This window comes from Montipora capricornis, chromosome 2 (assembly GCF_036669925.1).
Source record: "Montipora capricornis isolate CH-2021 chromosome 2, ASM3666992v2, whole genome shotgun sequence".
Lineage (NCBI taxonomy): Eukaryota > Metazoa > Cnidaria > Anthozoa > Scleractinia > Acroporidae > Montipora > Montipora capricornis.
Genome location: NC_090884.1, coordinates 47937851 through 47955350, shown reverse-complemented (window position 1 = coordinate 47955350; position 17500 = coordinate 47937851). Strand labels below are relative to the sequence as shown.

The 17500-nt window shown below is 36.9% G+C and overlaps 1 protein-coding gene across 3 annotated transcripts in view; it reads right to left on the bottom strand.

The window, feature by feature from the left end:
- Positions 1-17500, bottom strand: part of LOC138024726 (histone-lysine N-methyltransferase EHMT2-like) — a 49714-nt gene that overhangs the window by 25128 nt on the left and 7086 nt on the right. For all 3 annotated transcript variants that reach the window (XM_068871939.1, XM_068871937.1, XM_068871942.1), the window contains 11 exons: positions 15919-16163; positions 10155-10793; positions 8853-8917; positions 7518-7542; positions 6696-6732; positions 4590-4789; positions 4126-4195; positions 3529-3614; positions 2570-2676; positions 724-771; positions 288-362 (listed from right to left, as the gene is read on the bottom strand). In XM_068871939.1, coding sequence (XP_068728040.1) covers positions 288-362; positions 724-771; positions 2570-2676; positions 3529-3614; positions 4126-4195; positions 4590-4789; positions 6696-6732; positions 7518-7542; positions 8853-8917; positions 10155-10793; positions 15919-16153 — 1587 coding nt within the window. In that variant the 5' untranslated portion in view covers positions 16154-16163. The remainder of the gene's footprint in view (positions 1-287; positions 363-723; positions 772-2569; positions 2677-3528; positions 3615-4125; positions 4196-4589; positions 4790-6695; positions 6733-7517; positions 7543-8852; positions 8918-10154; positions 10794-15918; positions 16164-17500) is intronic.

The following is a 17500-nucleotide window of genomic DNA, read 5'->3' as shown; positions in this document are numbered from 1 at the left end:
ACTTCCGTTTTTTTTCATCATTTACGATGTTCATAACACGTGCAGAGGTATGTACAGACAGATCTGTTCACATTGGAATAATATCACACAAATTTAATTCCCCTTACGTTTTTGCCGTTTTTGTCCCAAATTCGTACAAACTATACAAGCTGAAGCGTCTATCAAGTGGATGACGAAAAGAAACGCCTTTGCCCTGCAGTTCTTATGAGATAAAGAGCTTTGTCTGTACTTCTGAAGCACTTATTAACGAACATCGTTCCCCAAGGGAAACACACTAATACTTATACCGTTAATGTAAGATTTGCTCCACAGTCAATGAGGTACTCTACAGCTTTGACTTTGTGATTGTTCACTGCTTCAAACTACAAGAAAAATAATAATATAAAATAAGACGAATGAGAATAGAACAATTAAAATGGTTTATTATATAGCCGCGTCTGAAAAGGACTGAGATTCAAGAAATTTGATTGCTAAAATCGATATTGACCGAGGTCTAGATTTTCCAATGTTGACCTATTTAATTATAACATTTGTTCTCAAAAAGGTACAAACACAAAAAAGAAACAAAATGGCTTGTTACTGTTCGTAATGCTTGATGGAAGAACCAGCAGGAAAGAAAGGGGCACCGCCCTCTTACCACACGGTGAAAAACGCTTGATGTGAGAATAATATGACCAATGTAACGAGCGTCTGTAAAAATTCAAAACTATTTTAAGTTCCTACCAGAGGTGTTCGGTTGTCGTAGTCCAACAGATTCAAGTCACATCCACCCTTAAGATAAAGAGTGTATAATAGGTAAAAATTAAAGCTCATATGAAGGATTGTGTGTTTAATAACATTGCACTTCAAGAAGAACCAAAGGGTCATGGTGTTGGAGCGGGAACGCAGTGACTGGCGTCGACAAAGCAAAAAAACCGGTTTAGACCGGTCGAGAGAGTGGCGTGAGCAGAAAGGAAAAAAGTCAAGGATTCATGGTTTATTTGGTCAAGTGTCACTGGCACATGGATGAAACAGGGCCTCAACAATCGATGAAAATGATTGGAAAATCAATGGATCAATCGATGACAATCGATAATCACACTTAAGTGGTCGCGAACTTCATCGATTGCCATCGATCGACACTAAATTCTTGTTTCCGTATATTCAGGTATCGCAGGAGTGTAAGCAGATCGTATATTATATTTAAACCTCAGTAGCAAAGTTTGATGAATATCGATGTGGCTCCGTGAAAAACAGCACAAATAATTAAGACAATTAACATATCTCGTTGTCAGTAGTACAAACTTGATCGATTTAGCTTCCAGTTCATTGAAAGATTCAACTGACCTGGGACGCAAATGTGTAACTTTATTAGTACACCATGAAATTGACAATTAAAATGTTTGACTAAATAGGTAATCGATTGATATTGCATATTGATAACAACCTATTATGTTAATTGATCGATTCTCATCGATTATCGATTGATATTGATAATCGATTACCAATAATCACAAAAATTTTCATCAATCGATTAATTGATATCGATTGTCATCGATTGTTTCCGATTTCCATCGATTATCGATTTCATCGATTGTTCCAGGTCCTGATGAAAGAAAGTCGGCTGAGACGCCTTCAGTTGTTGAAGAAAATATAGCAAATGCTTCGCATCCAATATTATAAAAAGCTAAAGAAAAGATTCTGGGCATATTTCATATAAACACATCAAGTCAAACATCGTCGATGAACTCACGATTATTTCACCAGCAGCGGCTAAAATCATTTTTATAAACTGAATGCTACGGAGTTTCATGCAACAACACTTAAATACATTCCATACATTCTTTCCATTATTAATTTTATACGCTACATATCAATCGTCGCAAATGTATTAAAATATTTATAAATACACCGGGTCGGTCAAATCGTATCAGGCGAGGTATTGTATTGCATTATTGTTTATTGTAAATACAATTTAAGATATTTATATTTCTAATATTCAAAGATAATATAAAATGGTTCTTAATACCTTCAAATACGGAACAAAGCTTGTGTAGACCTTTGGTTTCAACCAAACCGCCACGAATTCGCAATCTTTTCCTTTGAATTCATCAAAGTTTGTCTCCGCCATAATTTATCAACCCACGTGGAAACGTAACATGAAATCGAGGCTACCGATCAAATTCTCCACCCCCTTTCAGTGGTGATCAAATGCCCCACCCCCGGGAAGACTAACATGACCAAATTCCCCCCCCCCCCCGGGCAAGAAAAGGCGTCAAATGCCCAGGGGAGGGGGGGTATGTTGGAAGCTTCGATTTGACTGGTATACAAGTCTCCATACGGCTAAGGATTTTGGCGCAAAACTCTTTTCATGAGCATTATATCCCGATTTTTTTTATCCAATAGGGATTCAAATTTTATTTCTTGAACTGGTTGCTTTCAATTTCCAGAAGAGTTTCTTCATGCCACTGTGCTGATTGGAACTCTTACCTTTCATTCAAGGCCCCACAACTTTTCAAAGGTCATGAAGTGCAATGTATAAACAAAGGTTCTTAACGATTACTTTTTGCCTGTTATTTAGAGGTTTTACCAGTCTTAAACAAGCGATGATATCAACATATCCGCCTGCGGCTGCAGCGTGCATGGCTGTCTTTCCCTTTGATTTTGCAACTTGCTGGTTTGGATCACATCCTTCCACTAAACAAAACACGCAAGCACATTTATGAACACCAAGAAAGAAAACCATAAACGCTTTATACTCATCATTAGCATCACTAATGAATAACCACCAAATAGTACACAGTGCTGGTGTGCACACTAATGGAGTATAAACTATATATTCCTAAACTTGAATTTTTTTTCTTTGCTTTGCCCAAAACTCTCCTATTTACGCTTAAGGTGGCTCAAACCGGTTTCAACAATTTGGAGCAAATGTGTTATTATCTCTGTCAAAACGCAGGGAAAGGCCCTTTCAAAACTTATCATGAAAAGAAAGCAGATATTATAGAATGTCCCTCACTCTTTAAATTAATTATCCAATAAACGGCAGGGCTCAAAAACTCCAGTCGCAATTACAAGATTTTCGTAGCAAAGTTGTGTTGCCAGCGGTTTAGCAAGACAAAGTACGAGCCCACAATACTTGGGTAAAGAAACCGCTGAAAATGGCGAATATGTATGGGAACGAAAATTAACGGCGAGGATCAAAATGATTTTTTCATTTCTTTATTTATTTTAGCAAAAGTAGCGACAAAATGGCCAGTGCTAACTGCGATTGTAAAAACTAGTTGCAAATGCGACTGTATTTTAGACCAATTGGTCGCAATTTCGAGCTATTGTACGAATGGTCCACGCAAATTTGACCCTTCTCAAGATATCACTTTGTTTTAAACTCCGAAAACATCAAGCTAGCAAGATATGTTTAAATACAGTGTCTATGTTTTCATGAACACTTTTGCATTATTCCTCGGGAAATGAAAATAAACGCAAATTGAGTGCCGCCACACATGTATTTTAAGTATTTCCTCAGTGTAATATTATTAAAACACTAACCCAACAAGGCAAGAACTTTGTGAACGTTGCACTCCTTTGCTGCTGTCAAAAGATTCCTGGAGGATACTTTTAATTTGTTAAATGGTCTGAAAGATAAATGACGAGCTTTCTGTTATAAACGCATAAAACCATCTCCTACAAGTAGCTTCTGCGGAAATTACTCAGCATTTATGCGAATCAGAAAACGACGTTTGCATAATTTATAGAGATTCCCGCCTGGCTGTCTAAATGCGTCTAAAACTTGGACCCAAAATACCATGAGAACCTTCTGATACTTTTTCCCTCTCCTAAAGTTGACGGATGGTTTTCTTGTGAGAAAGCACTGCTCAACACATCATACAATGCCATTATAACATGTACACTATTATAAAGTAAAACAATTAATGAAGACACCTTTAAAAGATGCACTGCATAATAAAACAGAAAGTCAATGCAGATTTACTTGTATCAAAAGCTCTATACTCTTTGCTTCGAACATAGAGATGCAATGCGTAGCTTTTAACTGTCATCGTATAAACTCTTCTCTGAAATTCGTTTTCGTTTTTCTTTTCCTTTTTTCCTTTCTTTCCTTTGGCGGGGTTCATTTAAATGACTTACTTGGCTATTTCGTTACATTCATCCAGAAGTCTTTGAAGAATCTGTGGATTTGACAACAGTGGAGCATCCTCTGCAAACGAAATACGATTTTTAAAAAAACACAACTGCAACCTATGTGAATAAATTCTAATGATTGCAACGTAAGAATCATTTTTGGTGACCGCAATACAAGGACTTTCTTGGGAACACAAGCCCGAAAGTGTCCCTGGAATGATGTTAGTGTTTTGTACAGAAATGAGAATTCAAGGTAATCAAATCATTTCAGTTGGTACACTTTAAAACCACTAGATGAAAAACGTATTCCAATTAACAGTAAGGAATCTCATTTTAAACCGTTTTTTTTTTCATCCTGCTTAAAGCTCCCCTCCTAGCAAAATAGGAACTTTCATTTAAATGCATTTGGGCATGCATAAGCCCTTCACGAAATTCCACAAGATTACAATATTGTTCATTCAAAATAATACCTATTAAATTGCTTGATGACAATGGAAGTAATGAATCAGATGACGTTGAGCTACTGCATCCTTCACGAAGATTCTGTTGCACCCCTTCTACAATCTTTGCCAGTGTTCCTGCCATTGTCTCTGTACATGTGCCATTATTTGATTTGTCTGTTTCTCCTGGGTCATTACCAGCAGTTGTAGCTTTACCAACCGGAAAAGATCTGTTTGTCATCAAAAGTAAATTAATCATCTGACCACGTTTAGTCAGGGGCACCCAACGTCAATTTTCGGAAAATATCTGTTCGGAAAACGATTTGAAATCTAGAATTTTCGGAACATTTGTTGTAAAATTTCTTGCTTGCCTGCCTCTCCTAGGATTTTCGAAAATCTGAAAAATGGTATAATTGCCCATTTTAAACGGATTTTTACCCTAAAAACGTCACCTGTAATTTTCGGGAGCCTTTTTTCTGGCTGAAATTTTCGAAAAGGTAAGTTTTGATCCCTATAATTTTCGGATCGCTAGACTTTCAGCAAGGAAATCCGAACAGATGAAAAATTTTTAGGGGATTAAAAAATATGCCTATATCTACCGTTTAAATACTAAAATACGTTTAACAATGCTACTTTTAAGTGGTTTTGAACTATATTCTCGTTGGGTGCCCCTGATTTAGTAAGGTTAGATTTATCATACAGGCCGCAAAAATGCTACATCACCACAACAAAATATGACTTGACAGTGACAAAAATATATTTTAAAAGCTCGCAAGGCATATTTTTCCATCGATGCCCATTTCTTTTGAACCTTGAATATACGACTAGTCAATTGCTACAACAACGCTATCAACAGTTTAAAGTCCATGTAACCGTTGCATGTTTCACATAATTCGTACACCTTTCTTCTTTGAAGAATATTGTATTTTGATACCCAAAACGTAGCTTCTCAAATAGTGGGTAGATTTTTGTTGCAAGCGATGCATAGAGAGACCTGACCCAAGCCAGAGTTAATTTACGTCAACAACTAAAGAATTTATTTCTCAATCCTTTGCTTCTCTGATCTGACCATTGATTTGTTGCGTCCAGGAACACCACACTGCACAGTAATGACTTCTTACTACTCTTAGACAAAGTGTCAGGTCTCAGTTGTTCAAAGGTTAAACAATTTTATCTTGTGGATAAGTCACTATCCTACAGGTTGCAGAGCATCCAGTATTTGGTCACGTACTTGAGAACAATTTTGTTCTTAAACCCAGTAATTTCTGGATTAATTTGGCTTCTTCTGCAGTCCCGCAAAAATAATTTCCCAATGATAACAAAATATTTGAGTAAAATAAGAAAAGGGCATTGTTGCGAAACAGATATGAAAATTAAAAACACGAGAGACTATTTTAAAAAGAAATGGGTGCTCATACCAACTCGATAAGCCTATTCGTCTGTTGTTGTATTGTCTGTTGTTGTTGTTGTTGTTGTGTCTGTTTGTCTCTCTCTTTTTAGGTATTTATAATGTAAGGCGTTTTATCCTAACATAAAAATCCACCCTTCAATCTTTAATTTCTTAATAATTAATTTGTTGTAGTTCATTATTGTAAAACATTGTTAATTAATTTGTCAATTGTTAAAATTAAAATAAAATAAAAATTTGCGCACGTGAGCACGAATATGCAAACTCAAAGCACGTCCAAGTTAAGGCGTGTACCTACGTTTAGGCTACGATTTAGCATAAATATATGTTATTTACCAGCTGGGAGGTCCGTATAGCGAAAAACTGATGCCCGAGGCCGCTGGCGACTTACAAACTGAACGTTTCAAAGAGACATTTTTTTATTGAATTCTATTTCCAAACCTCTTGTCTTATAAAAAGTAACTTCTGTATGTACACGGGTTCGGTGTCAAAAAAAATGGAAATTTAAGGTCATCACACAAGCTCAACTAAGGCTAGGATTCCGCCCGCCATGAGCGGGCCAGATAAGAAAATCAGATTGCAGGATTTGTTGAATTCTGCCCGCTCACGCGTTGAGAAAAAAAAAGTATGTTACTTTTCTTACTATGGAGAGTGACTAATCCTCTGGATAAAGTATCCCGCCTTTCAACAATTGGAAACGGATCTTTTAGATCTTTTTACAAACTTACATCTTTTCTGCTACGTTTGTTGTGCTCATTTTTGCTCCTGATAACAGAAAAAGTAAATACACCTGTATTAGGAAAGTCTGAAATCCATACATTCTTGTTATAGTAGAAATAAGTTTATTTTACGAGGAAACATGCGATTACTTGTTTATTATAAGGGCAAATTTTCTTTTATTAAGGTCAAAAATGCATGCTGTTGCACAATTTTGTAGGAAGCGGGTTCAGTTAGTCTCAAGGAATCGTAAAACGCACGAATCCGCTGAATGAAATTTTATTTTTGTACAATGCAAAAGCAATGAAACAAGCCCTGCTAAAAAAAACATTTACTACATGAAAATAATGAGAGTAAGTTTGCCCGGGGCAATTCCAAAATTAATAAAAAATGCTGTCTCAGCTAATCAGCATGTAGTAGTTTTGTCCTTCATAAAGGTTGTTATTAAAATCATTGGTTGTATGCCATGTCTATTTCTGTTCTCCACAGAACAGGAAGATGATTTTCTTACATTGACAGGATCTGCCATTTTTGTTAGGCAGATTTTATAAAATATGGATCTTTCTCACGGTGGAAACAATTTACTATTAAAAACTTAATGGCTGTTTTTTTTTTTAGCAAATCACAATTGAATGAATTTGAGAAGTACCTGTGCAAAGAGACATTCTACAAAAAGGGCTACACCAGTAGAATGAGAATTATTCTTTTTCTTGAAATAAATAGACAATTACAAAGGTAACGCCTTTTTAAAGGAAACATGAGTGCACCAGTTCTTGGCCGATATGAACACAGTTATCAATAATAGTATTTTAATTTAATGCTTGCATTCATACTTTTTCTTGGTGTTTCTTGGAAACTCTGAAAAGTAATGAAGTTGATAGTGTTCTTAATTTTAAGAATAATTGCAAACAAATACATGTATCTCACAAAAATCATGGTATAGTTCCCTTTCATTTCCCATTTTTTAGGCTTGAAAGCAACATTAAATTCTCAGTCCTGTACAGGGTGCATTGGATCTTGGTCAATCAACTGTACAATAATTATTATATAAAAGTCAAGCCGGTGGAAATGGGCTAGACAATGTAGGCTTTTAGGAATGAGGAATTTAATGAACATGGACTACGACAGATTTGGAAGAATGACATCTTCAAGCAAACGAGTGCATTCTGAAACTTATCATGATATAAATTTGATTAAACCCAACTTCCATGAACCCCAATCCCTCTTCATGCATCATCCCGCTAACTGAACAACTCTGTTGATCTGTTTCATGGGTTACCTCCCTTTTTTATCTGCTGCAGCATGTCTGTAGCATGAAGCGACTAGGAGTATTTCTACTCCCCCCTGGATGGGACACTAGTCCATCACAGGGTTACCCCCAGCATTTTTGCCGGTACCCATTTATATACCTGGGTGGAGAGAGGCACTGTGAGAGTAAAGTGTCTTGCCCAAGAACACAACACAATGTCCCTGGCCAGGACCCCAACCCAGACCACCCAATCCGGAGTCGAGCACAATGACCACGAGTCCACCGCAGCTAAAAGGACCAAGGTAAAAAGAAGAGAAACCTTTGCCCTTTCACTTCCAAGAATGTGATTGATATTTATTTCCTCCTTGCAAGATCAGTACATTTTCAAGCACACAGGTGATGAGAATAAAGAAATTTATCACTTACGGGTTTTATAATAAAATTCCCATAACTGACAATATGACAATGGTATGACAGTCATTAACAAGAGTTTACATTTAGATCTTGGACAACCAGGAAAGTGCATTACATCTTATTTGATCGACTGCACAATTGCATGGTGAGGTCTACCTGGAAACAGGTTTGAAGTAAGCTGCTGAGATGTATTGTGTCTTTTTTAGAGTACCTATTTTCATTTTGTTATTTTATTATTTGTTTATATATTTACTGCAAGAACCTTCATTTATGAAGGAGGTGGGGCTCAGTGAAGGAGAAGGAGAAAAGGAGATTAACACCCTCATGTAAAATCTATATTAAAAGCTCAGGTAAGCTAAAAGACCAATCTGCCAAAATTTCCCAAGAGCAATATTAAAGGGGTCATCTAGGGCTAATCTACTCGACATTTAACTTGCGTTAAAGTTGAGAATTCATGTACACTACAATGAACAGGAGTACTAATTTGCTGATCAGCTTAACTTACAGGTTCCCCTTCACCATTCGGCGAATCACTTGGAGAAACGGTGCTCGGTAACACTTCATCTGCACCTGCATCAAGGAATTAAAAGGTCTCAGTCAAGTTGCAATTTAAGAATTCCCACAAATTCTATTACTTGTACAGATAACATGTACTTTGTTACCAACTCTTTCTTATTTTTACATTGTACGAAAGGCTTCCAAATCTCACTTTTGAAACTAAAACTTCTAAGCAACACCTTTACACTCATAGTTCCTGTAGATTATTGTTTTGAGTTAAATCTGTTAGTAGATCGTCATTTTAAAAGAACAATTAAAGGGAACCTCCACTGAAACAGGAATATATCTTTAAAATAGTTATCATAATTCTCACAATCAAAATTGTTCGAATGTTTTCCAATGGGAGCGTTTGTATCCAAAATAAATAAATTTTAAAAACGGTTGTTTTGGTTTTCAAATTTCCTGGGCGCCGCCATCTTGAATAATTGTGACATATCATGGTTGCCCTATTGTTTTAAAACAAAAGCTCTTTGTGCAAATACAAAAGAGCAACCACAACACGTCACAATTATTATTCAAGATGGCGGCGCCCAGGAAATTTGAAATCCAAAACAAGCGTTTTTGAAATTCATTTACTTTGGATACAAATGATTCCATTGGAAAACGTTTGAACAATTTTGATTGTAAACATTATGTTAAATATTTTGAAGTTGTATTCTTGTTTTAGAGGAGGTTTCCTTTAGCAATAAGAATATTATGTTTTCATGACTTTGTGTCATAGCGTTTTATCATCAAATGCAAAAAAAAATTAGCACAAATGGATGTATACTGTGTGAAAAGGTGCAGTGTATATTAATAAATACCAGTAAATTGAAGCATGCAAATTACTGACATGCTGAAATGGAAGCAAAAAGATTTTGGAAAATAATTTAAACAAGAACTTTTGAACAAATTGATGTCCCCTTGAGTGCTGAGTTTGGGCCTTTTCTTTCAGATTAAAAGCACATTTTTATAAGAAACTCAAGCTTCTCACAACATTTACTTGTTTATCCTTACTTTTTTACATCTTCATTTATACTAAGTTCAACTTGTGTTAGTTTCCTTATATTTGACAATGATGACGTGAGCTCAGTGAGACATCATATTACTTTCCTCAATAATCTTTCTAGTAAAATGTTTTACAAAATTGATTCTTATGCAAGATTATCATCTTATTTGACAAATTAAGTTCTAAGTTTTTCTGTCTCTCTGCAAGATCACAGATATATCAAAATGATTAAATACATTTTGTACCATTTAAAAAAAATACCTTCATTAACAAGTTTGATAGTGGCAATATTGCTCTTGCTGTCTTCTTCCTCATCCGAGTCTATAACTATAGAGTCACCTCTTGTAGTTCCTTTGTCGGCATATTTTAAAGCACGCTTCCTAAGCTGGCAACTACAAATGGTCGTAAAAATGGGTTGCAGGTGACCATCCTCATCACGGGCACAAACAGTCATGAGACCATCCTTCGAAGCATGACAATGTTCACCTGCAAGGTTAACTTTGCAGAGACTTGTCAGTGAATGGCAAGTGGAGACAGTTGGGCTTTCAGGCCCATTTTGACAAATTGTGTTAGAACAGACTTTCTCCACTGGTGAGGGTTTGGATGTGCCAACAGAAGATGTTCCACTGCTTACTGATGGCTGGTGACTAAAGGGTACTACTTTCGCAATGGAAGGGCTTCTAACGTCTGAGGTGAAAGGCTCCTTATCTTTGCATGACAAATCACTATTAACTTTTGAACTTGAAAGTGTTTCACTCTGTGCAGCACAATAAATGACACTCATCTCCTTAGATGTGCCTGGAAATTCTGTTGTCTTTGTTTTTGGGTTGCTAACATTGTTTGGAATTCTTGTGGAGCTTGTTGATGGAAATGATAAAACATTTGAAGGGGTTGATTGACCTACAAATAAAAAAACTGAGTCTAAAGGCACTGTTTATACACTGTGCAATTTTTCGTGCAACTTCTCTCACAATGCCATTTCCACAAAGGTTCTCACATTACGAAACAAGTTGTTTTACGAGTGTTACACTGACAAACATATTCCATGCAACTTGTCTCGTTTCGATGATCACATGAGGTAAAAGGAACATTTTCCATTTGCGACACAAGTTGCAGGGCAGATGCTACACTGTGCAATGCTTAAAATGTTACAATGTACAACCATAGCGGAAAATAGAACTCAATTCTACTTTCCCCTAGGGTTTCTGAACTGGTCTTGCGACATTTTTGGCCGTTGCAGGGTATGTTACATTGGGCAATGATTTGTGCAACTTGTTTTGCCCTGCCGTTGCGAAGCAAGTTGCACGAAAAATTGTGCAGTGTAACTTACAGCACCTTAACCAACACAACTGACAGAATTAAAAAATACAACATTTCTTTTCATTATCTTCTTACAGTTTTAAAATGTTCCACTGTCCCAGATGTTATTTCTAGGAACTACCAGGGAACAAAAAGGGCTTTCAACAAAATTCTAAGTCAGTGGTTGGTTTGAGTAGAGTAACTGACCATATCAAGAAGGGCCAATCTGTCTTAGCGACATGAGAGCAAAAACTCTAAGAACTACAGCACAAAAACATTAATTAATTTTGGGGTGTCTTGAAAACAAAGACCCCTTAGACCCTAAGACTCAAAAGCGAAGAAAATAACTCAAAACCCTCATTTTGTCTAACCCTAGGCCTAACTAGGCGTAAAGTTTGTTTTTAGGCCTAGGGTTAGCCAAGTTGAGAGTTTTGGGTTACTCTTCTTCATTTTCGAGTCTTGGGGTCTTAGGGAGTCCTTAGGGGTCTTTGTTTTCAAGACACCCTTAATTTTGATATAAACTACATACAGAGAGTTCTTTTCAAGACGTTATTGATACTGTCATTGTTCACGATCTCAAAAAGGTTCTTGTTGTGCAAATGTTACAGCTGAGAGTTTGGTGGGATTAGACATGTGCCATGACGGCTGAAAAACCATTTGCTGATCATGTTCTGTTGCCTGTCACCGACTATCAAAATGGTGGATTTTAAAAAAAGCATTATTTTGAACCTCTGAAATGGGAATTGGTGAAAGTGAAAAGAAGATGACTGTGTTATCTTATTTTACACATTAGAGAAGGATGTGGGTTTGCCAATAAATCCTCAGGATGAAATAGTATGAGCAGAGAGATATTATCTTGTCACTGTGAAGCAACACAGCGTTTCTAAAACAAGGGTAAGGGTAAGACCAAGGGTGGGGGTAAGGGTAAGGATACAAATGCAGGAGGTATCCTAAACATGCATAAAAGCTAACCTTAGGCCTAATTAGGCCTAAACAAACGTTTTTAGGCGTAAGGTTAGCTTCTATGCATGTTAAGGATACTTTCTGTATTTGTATCCTTACACCCTTGGTCTTACCCTTACCCTTGTTTTAGAAACGCCGGAAGCAACAGCCCTGTAAGATGAAGAGAAGATTCAATGCTTTCTTCAATCCTCCTTAAAAAGTGAGAAGTTTAAAGACAGTTGGGTATAAGCTGCAAAGATGCTGAAATGGGCGTGGGTAGTGAAAGTATTCAGTCAGTGGTGGGTCGAGAGAACACAGCAGTACTACTGGTGAGCCATTGATAAAAAAGGCAGGCCTGATTTCTTTACGAAGTCGCAAGAGAAGACACCCAAGAGTGTCCAGGGAAGACTTTACATGCAATGATAGGTAGCATTCAAACATTTTTATGTGCAATGTAAGCGAAAGTACAATGTAACTTTTGATAGACAACGTGTACATTTAAGCCTCAGATTTTCACTAGGGACACAAGCACAAGCACAAGCACAAGCGCAAGTACAAGCATAAGCAGCTTATGCTAGTGAAAATGAACGTCAACAGAAGCATCAAAATCAACCACCGCATCCGCCATTTTGTTTAAATGCTCAGATGCAGGGAACCTGGAATGAGTGCTATAATTGGCAAGACACAACAAATCTCGATCCTTGTGCTTGCGCTTATCCTTGCGTCAACCCCGCTTGCATTTGTGCTTGCATCACTAGTGAAAACCAGGCTTTAGAAGTTTCAGTTTTGCTTTGAATTTCCAAATGAAAGAGAAAGTTGCACAAAGCTACCGTATTTACCCGTGTATAAGTCGACCTTTTATGGCCTCAAAAGAAGCTCCAAAAATCGCCCTCGACTTATACATGGGTCAAAGATTTCAAGCCAAGTTCCAGCTAAATAATTTATTCAAAATTAACATCATAATGTGGTCTTTGGGCATAACGAACGCAGTGGACAAAAGACTTCAAAATGAATGACGAAAGACTTCAAAATGAATGTCATTGAGAAAAATTCCAGTTGAAATGAAAAAGAATTTGTTTTACTTTAAATGTTGAAGATACTCACAAGCACAAATATGAAATAAACACTGGAAATTTTCGTTTTCCAAAGGCGGAAAGCTCTAAAAAACATTCTTGTTTCTTCAAATAAAACGCGATCCTGCAACGGCTTGGTAACCTGGCGCAATACCTTGTGTTTGCGTGCAAGCATGGTCGTCACTCGTGTTGCCTGAAAATGCTGGTTGGTAATAATTGTTGTTTTATTCTTTATACAAACCTGGATGATTTAAATGCTTTTGCAAACTTTGTATTGTTTGGTTTATGAGTTTTGTTTTGTTTGCCATGTGAGAAATTATAAGTCAAGCACCAATTAAACCTTGCACATTTCGCATCGTTTTTGAAGTTATTTTCAAAGATTGACTCCTGCTTCTGTGATGTTGTGCTTATCCTCTAAAGCCCTTTATCCTTGAACAACGAAACAGGTTAGTTTGAGGTTTACATGTTCCATTTTCTGAGAACTTTTTCGAAATTCAAGGACAAAATGCCCACACATACAACAACCGCTGAACCACAAAACTATTAAGCGCTTGAGGCCCTTAATCTTCAGTGAATCCACAGTTCCAGAAATCAAAGAATGCAAGATTAGTATCCCATGAACATTTAGCAAAGAAATTAAGAAATTGCTTTTTTTGCCATCAAAAATGGGGGGTCGACTCATACATGGGATCGACTTATACACGGGTAAATACGGTAATTTCATAACGGAGGAACAAGAAAACTATTTGTGGAAAAAAGCTTTTTAGGAATTGCCAAAAGCAATGATATTAGTGATAATTTTTATTTCTGGGCCTTACTCAAAATAAAAGGGGAAATGTGGTATACAATAAACCAGGACGAAAAACTAAGAAAATATTGAAGAAAGAAAATCATGAGAAAAGCAGGATTTGTGCCACACAGTTGTACCAAAGTGACATACCAGAACCACTGCCAACTGTTATTACTACTCAAGATTGAAATCTGAGTTTAGGTGTTGAGAATTGCCTGAGTCAAACAAATCCCACCCACATCAGCACAGTTTGCCAAGTCACAAGTGCAGCAATAAAGAGACTAGAGAATAAAGCATGGACAAGGCATTCCACAGGAAACAGTCAAGCACATACATTGAAAAGACAACCCAAGTACTCTGCCAATCAATCTCTAATCAACAGACCAGCCTGTGAGTAAGCCATTTGACTCTGGTGATTTATTGGAAAAGTGCAAGGAAAATATGTACTTATTGACTGAGTGGGAGGGCCAGTCAATAAGCATTTTATCATATGGGCTCTTTACACTATTCATGAGCACTCAGAATTTGAAGTTTGGACAAAATTCTTGTCTTTTCTCAGATACTTCCTCCAACATAATGAAATTGTATTACATAGTACAGCAAGAGGTAAATACTGCTATAAAATTAGCAAGGGCAATGTGTTGTGATGGCAAAGGGAGAAAGCAATCAGTGTTTGGACATGTGTTGTTTTTTGACAGAAAGCTTTGTAGATGAAAATCAGTCTACTATGATTGGTGACTCGTTTACCATTGAAGAGGGCAGGGAACGTGTTTAAGAACAATCAAATGCCACATTGAGAAGATAAGAAGGAAGAGCACACATGTTGGGCAGTTAAGCTATTATAATGATTAACTTAAGGGTTAACTGTTATTTCCACTGCTTTTCCCACTCTGACGGATTGTGAACTCAGTTGGAAAAATTTGTTGAAAAGAAATTATATTACATACCGTGTACAATCTATATACCCTTACTTTATAAGCAAATCAACACACTGAAACTCCAACACGGTAAGAAAAAAACTGTGGGAACATGGGACAACTGCAATTTTGGAAGGGAATAAGGCTGAAGGGAATAACTGACACATTAAAAAAGCTAAATAACACAGTCCCAAATCTGTAATTGTTCATTTTTCAAAAGCCCATAACAGTAAATTAATGGAACAAAGAAGTGCTACAAGTACATGCATAAGTGCTGCTGATAGAGCCATGTTTAAGTTCTACAATGACAAGAATGGCAGAGAAAATCTTAAACCAAGTCCCGCCCTGGAATCTCCAAAACCAAAAAATAATGTGGACCAGCAAGGGTGCATGATTGTGCACAACCACACACATACTGTACTTCCTTGCTATTTCCCATGTTCCAAGAAGAAGTCTTCCTTCTCCTGTTAGAGTTATGACAGTACAACTTCCTCTTGTCTTCAAAGTTTTCAAGAACTTGTCATTCAATGCTCTTCTCTCATTGTATTAATTTTGCAAGTTGAAGGAAGGCTGGGTTTCATAGGCGTCAAACTGAGAGCTCTCAAAACATGCACCACACAAATGATGCTGAGTACAAGTAAAAGGTTACTTTTAGAAAGTCAATTACCAAGCAAGATATTAATACATCAACTTTACTTCCACAAAAGGTACTTAAAATAAGAATCACTGGAGAAAGAATCATTATATACATGTAACCCCTCATTGTGCCAGTTCTCCACTGCCCTACCATCACAAAACTCCTGAAAATGATCATACATTAACCTTTAGGGTGTGAAATGGCTTGTTTCACAATCTCTAGAAGGAGTCTGGGTCGGAAGCCATCTCCAGCTGCTATTGTACAGCTACCCCATAGTTTCCCAAGGGTTGATTGATTTGTCTACCTTGGAACGACAATGGAAATGCTCTTTGTTGTGACATGTATCTCAAATTTAAAGGTCACTCACTGGGTCTTCCAAATCTAATACGATCCATTGGAGAGCGGTATATTTTTCTTTCTCCTGATCGATGCGATCCTCTTCCTCTGACTGAGAATTGACCTCTCTGTCCTTTACCAAAGGCATTAGGAAAGGGGCCATGGTCTTGCGGATGCCACTCTCTTGCCGGAAATCTGGGATAAAAACGACCAACTGCTGGTGGAGCATAGGCATGGTGACGATGATTACCATTGAAATCCATCATCTAGCAAACTCTGATTCAAAAACAATTTTAACTCAGCGTAACAGTGAAGGCCATTAAATGATTACTGTTGAAGCTAACATACATGTAGACCCAATGTACATTGGACATAATGATCAGCATCCTTCATAACATTTGACTTGAGTCTCACTTTTTTCAGGATTTAAAATTTATGTCCAGGGCCCAGTTGCTCCAAGCCCAATAGACCATTTTACAGTTGTAGCTAAGTTACCTCACCTAAGAATGGAATCGAGGCTGCCAGTGAGCCTGTTTTGACACAAACCTTTTGTGCTATTCTAATGCTAATGTAGACTAATTAGAATTACAACAACACCATTTACATGACAAAAGCAGCGAGGTCTGTATTAATACAAGATCACCGGCAGCCTCGAAGCCATTCATAGGCTAGGCCACTGAGCAAACAACTGTAAAATGACCCAGTAAGTTACAGTACCTAACATTGGAATGCTGAACACTTATTAAAATATCATTGCAGTTACTCTTAGCTGTGATGGGACTACTATATACATCTACACATATACCTGTGTCTGTATTTCTACCAACACGTACCTACCAACCTAACCTACCTATCTACCTACATCTATCTATCTATCTACCTTCATCTATCTAAGTATCTATCTATCTACATGTATCTATCTATCTACATCTATCTCTATCTACCTACATCTATCTACATCTATCTACATCTATCTACATCTATCTATCTATCTACAAGGTTTGTACTGTTTTAAGCTCTTCAAATTACATCAATTTCCATGACTTCTTCCATGACCTTCTCTAGGTTTCCATAACCTAAAGTTTTAAAAGCTGCCAAGTAAGAAATTTTTCAAAACTATCCTCATTTTAGGATATTGTCTGACATAACTCAGTTCAAATTTGAATAAATTAACAACCTCTGTCCACCAAAAATCTGATTGTTTGATAGAAACTCATCTTTATTTCATTTTATCCTTGCTTTGACAGCTGCAATAATTAATCTACCATTTATAATAATAATTATTATAATTTTCCATGACTTTCCATGGCTCACCATAAAATTCCATCATCTTCCAGACCTGGAAAATGAAATTCCTAAATTCCATGACTTTCCAGGTTTTCCATGACCCATACGAACCCAGATCTGTCTACTCTATCTAAAGTATCTATCTATCCATCTATCTACCTTCAAATTTCACTAAGGCCTTTTTTCCTTCATCATTAGATTACTGGCACATTGTTCAGGCTTTTTCTATTTACAAATCTATCTATCTATATTGTTTTAATCCCAGATCAATGCCAAGCAGCTTTTGAATAACTGGGCCCGAGACAGCAAATAATGAGAGTGGCGCA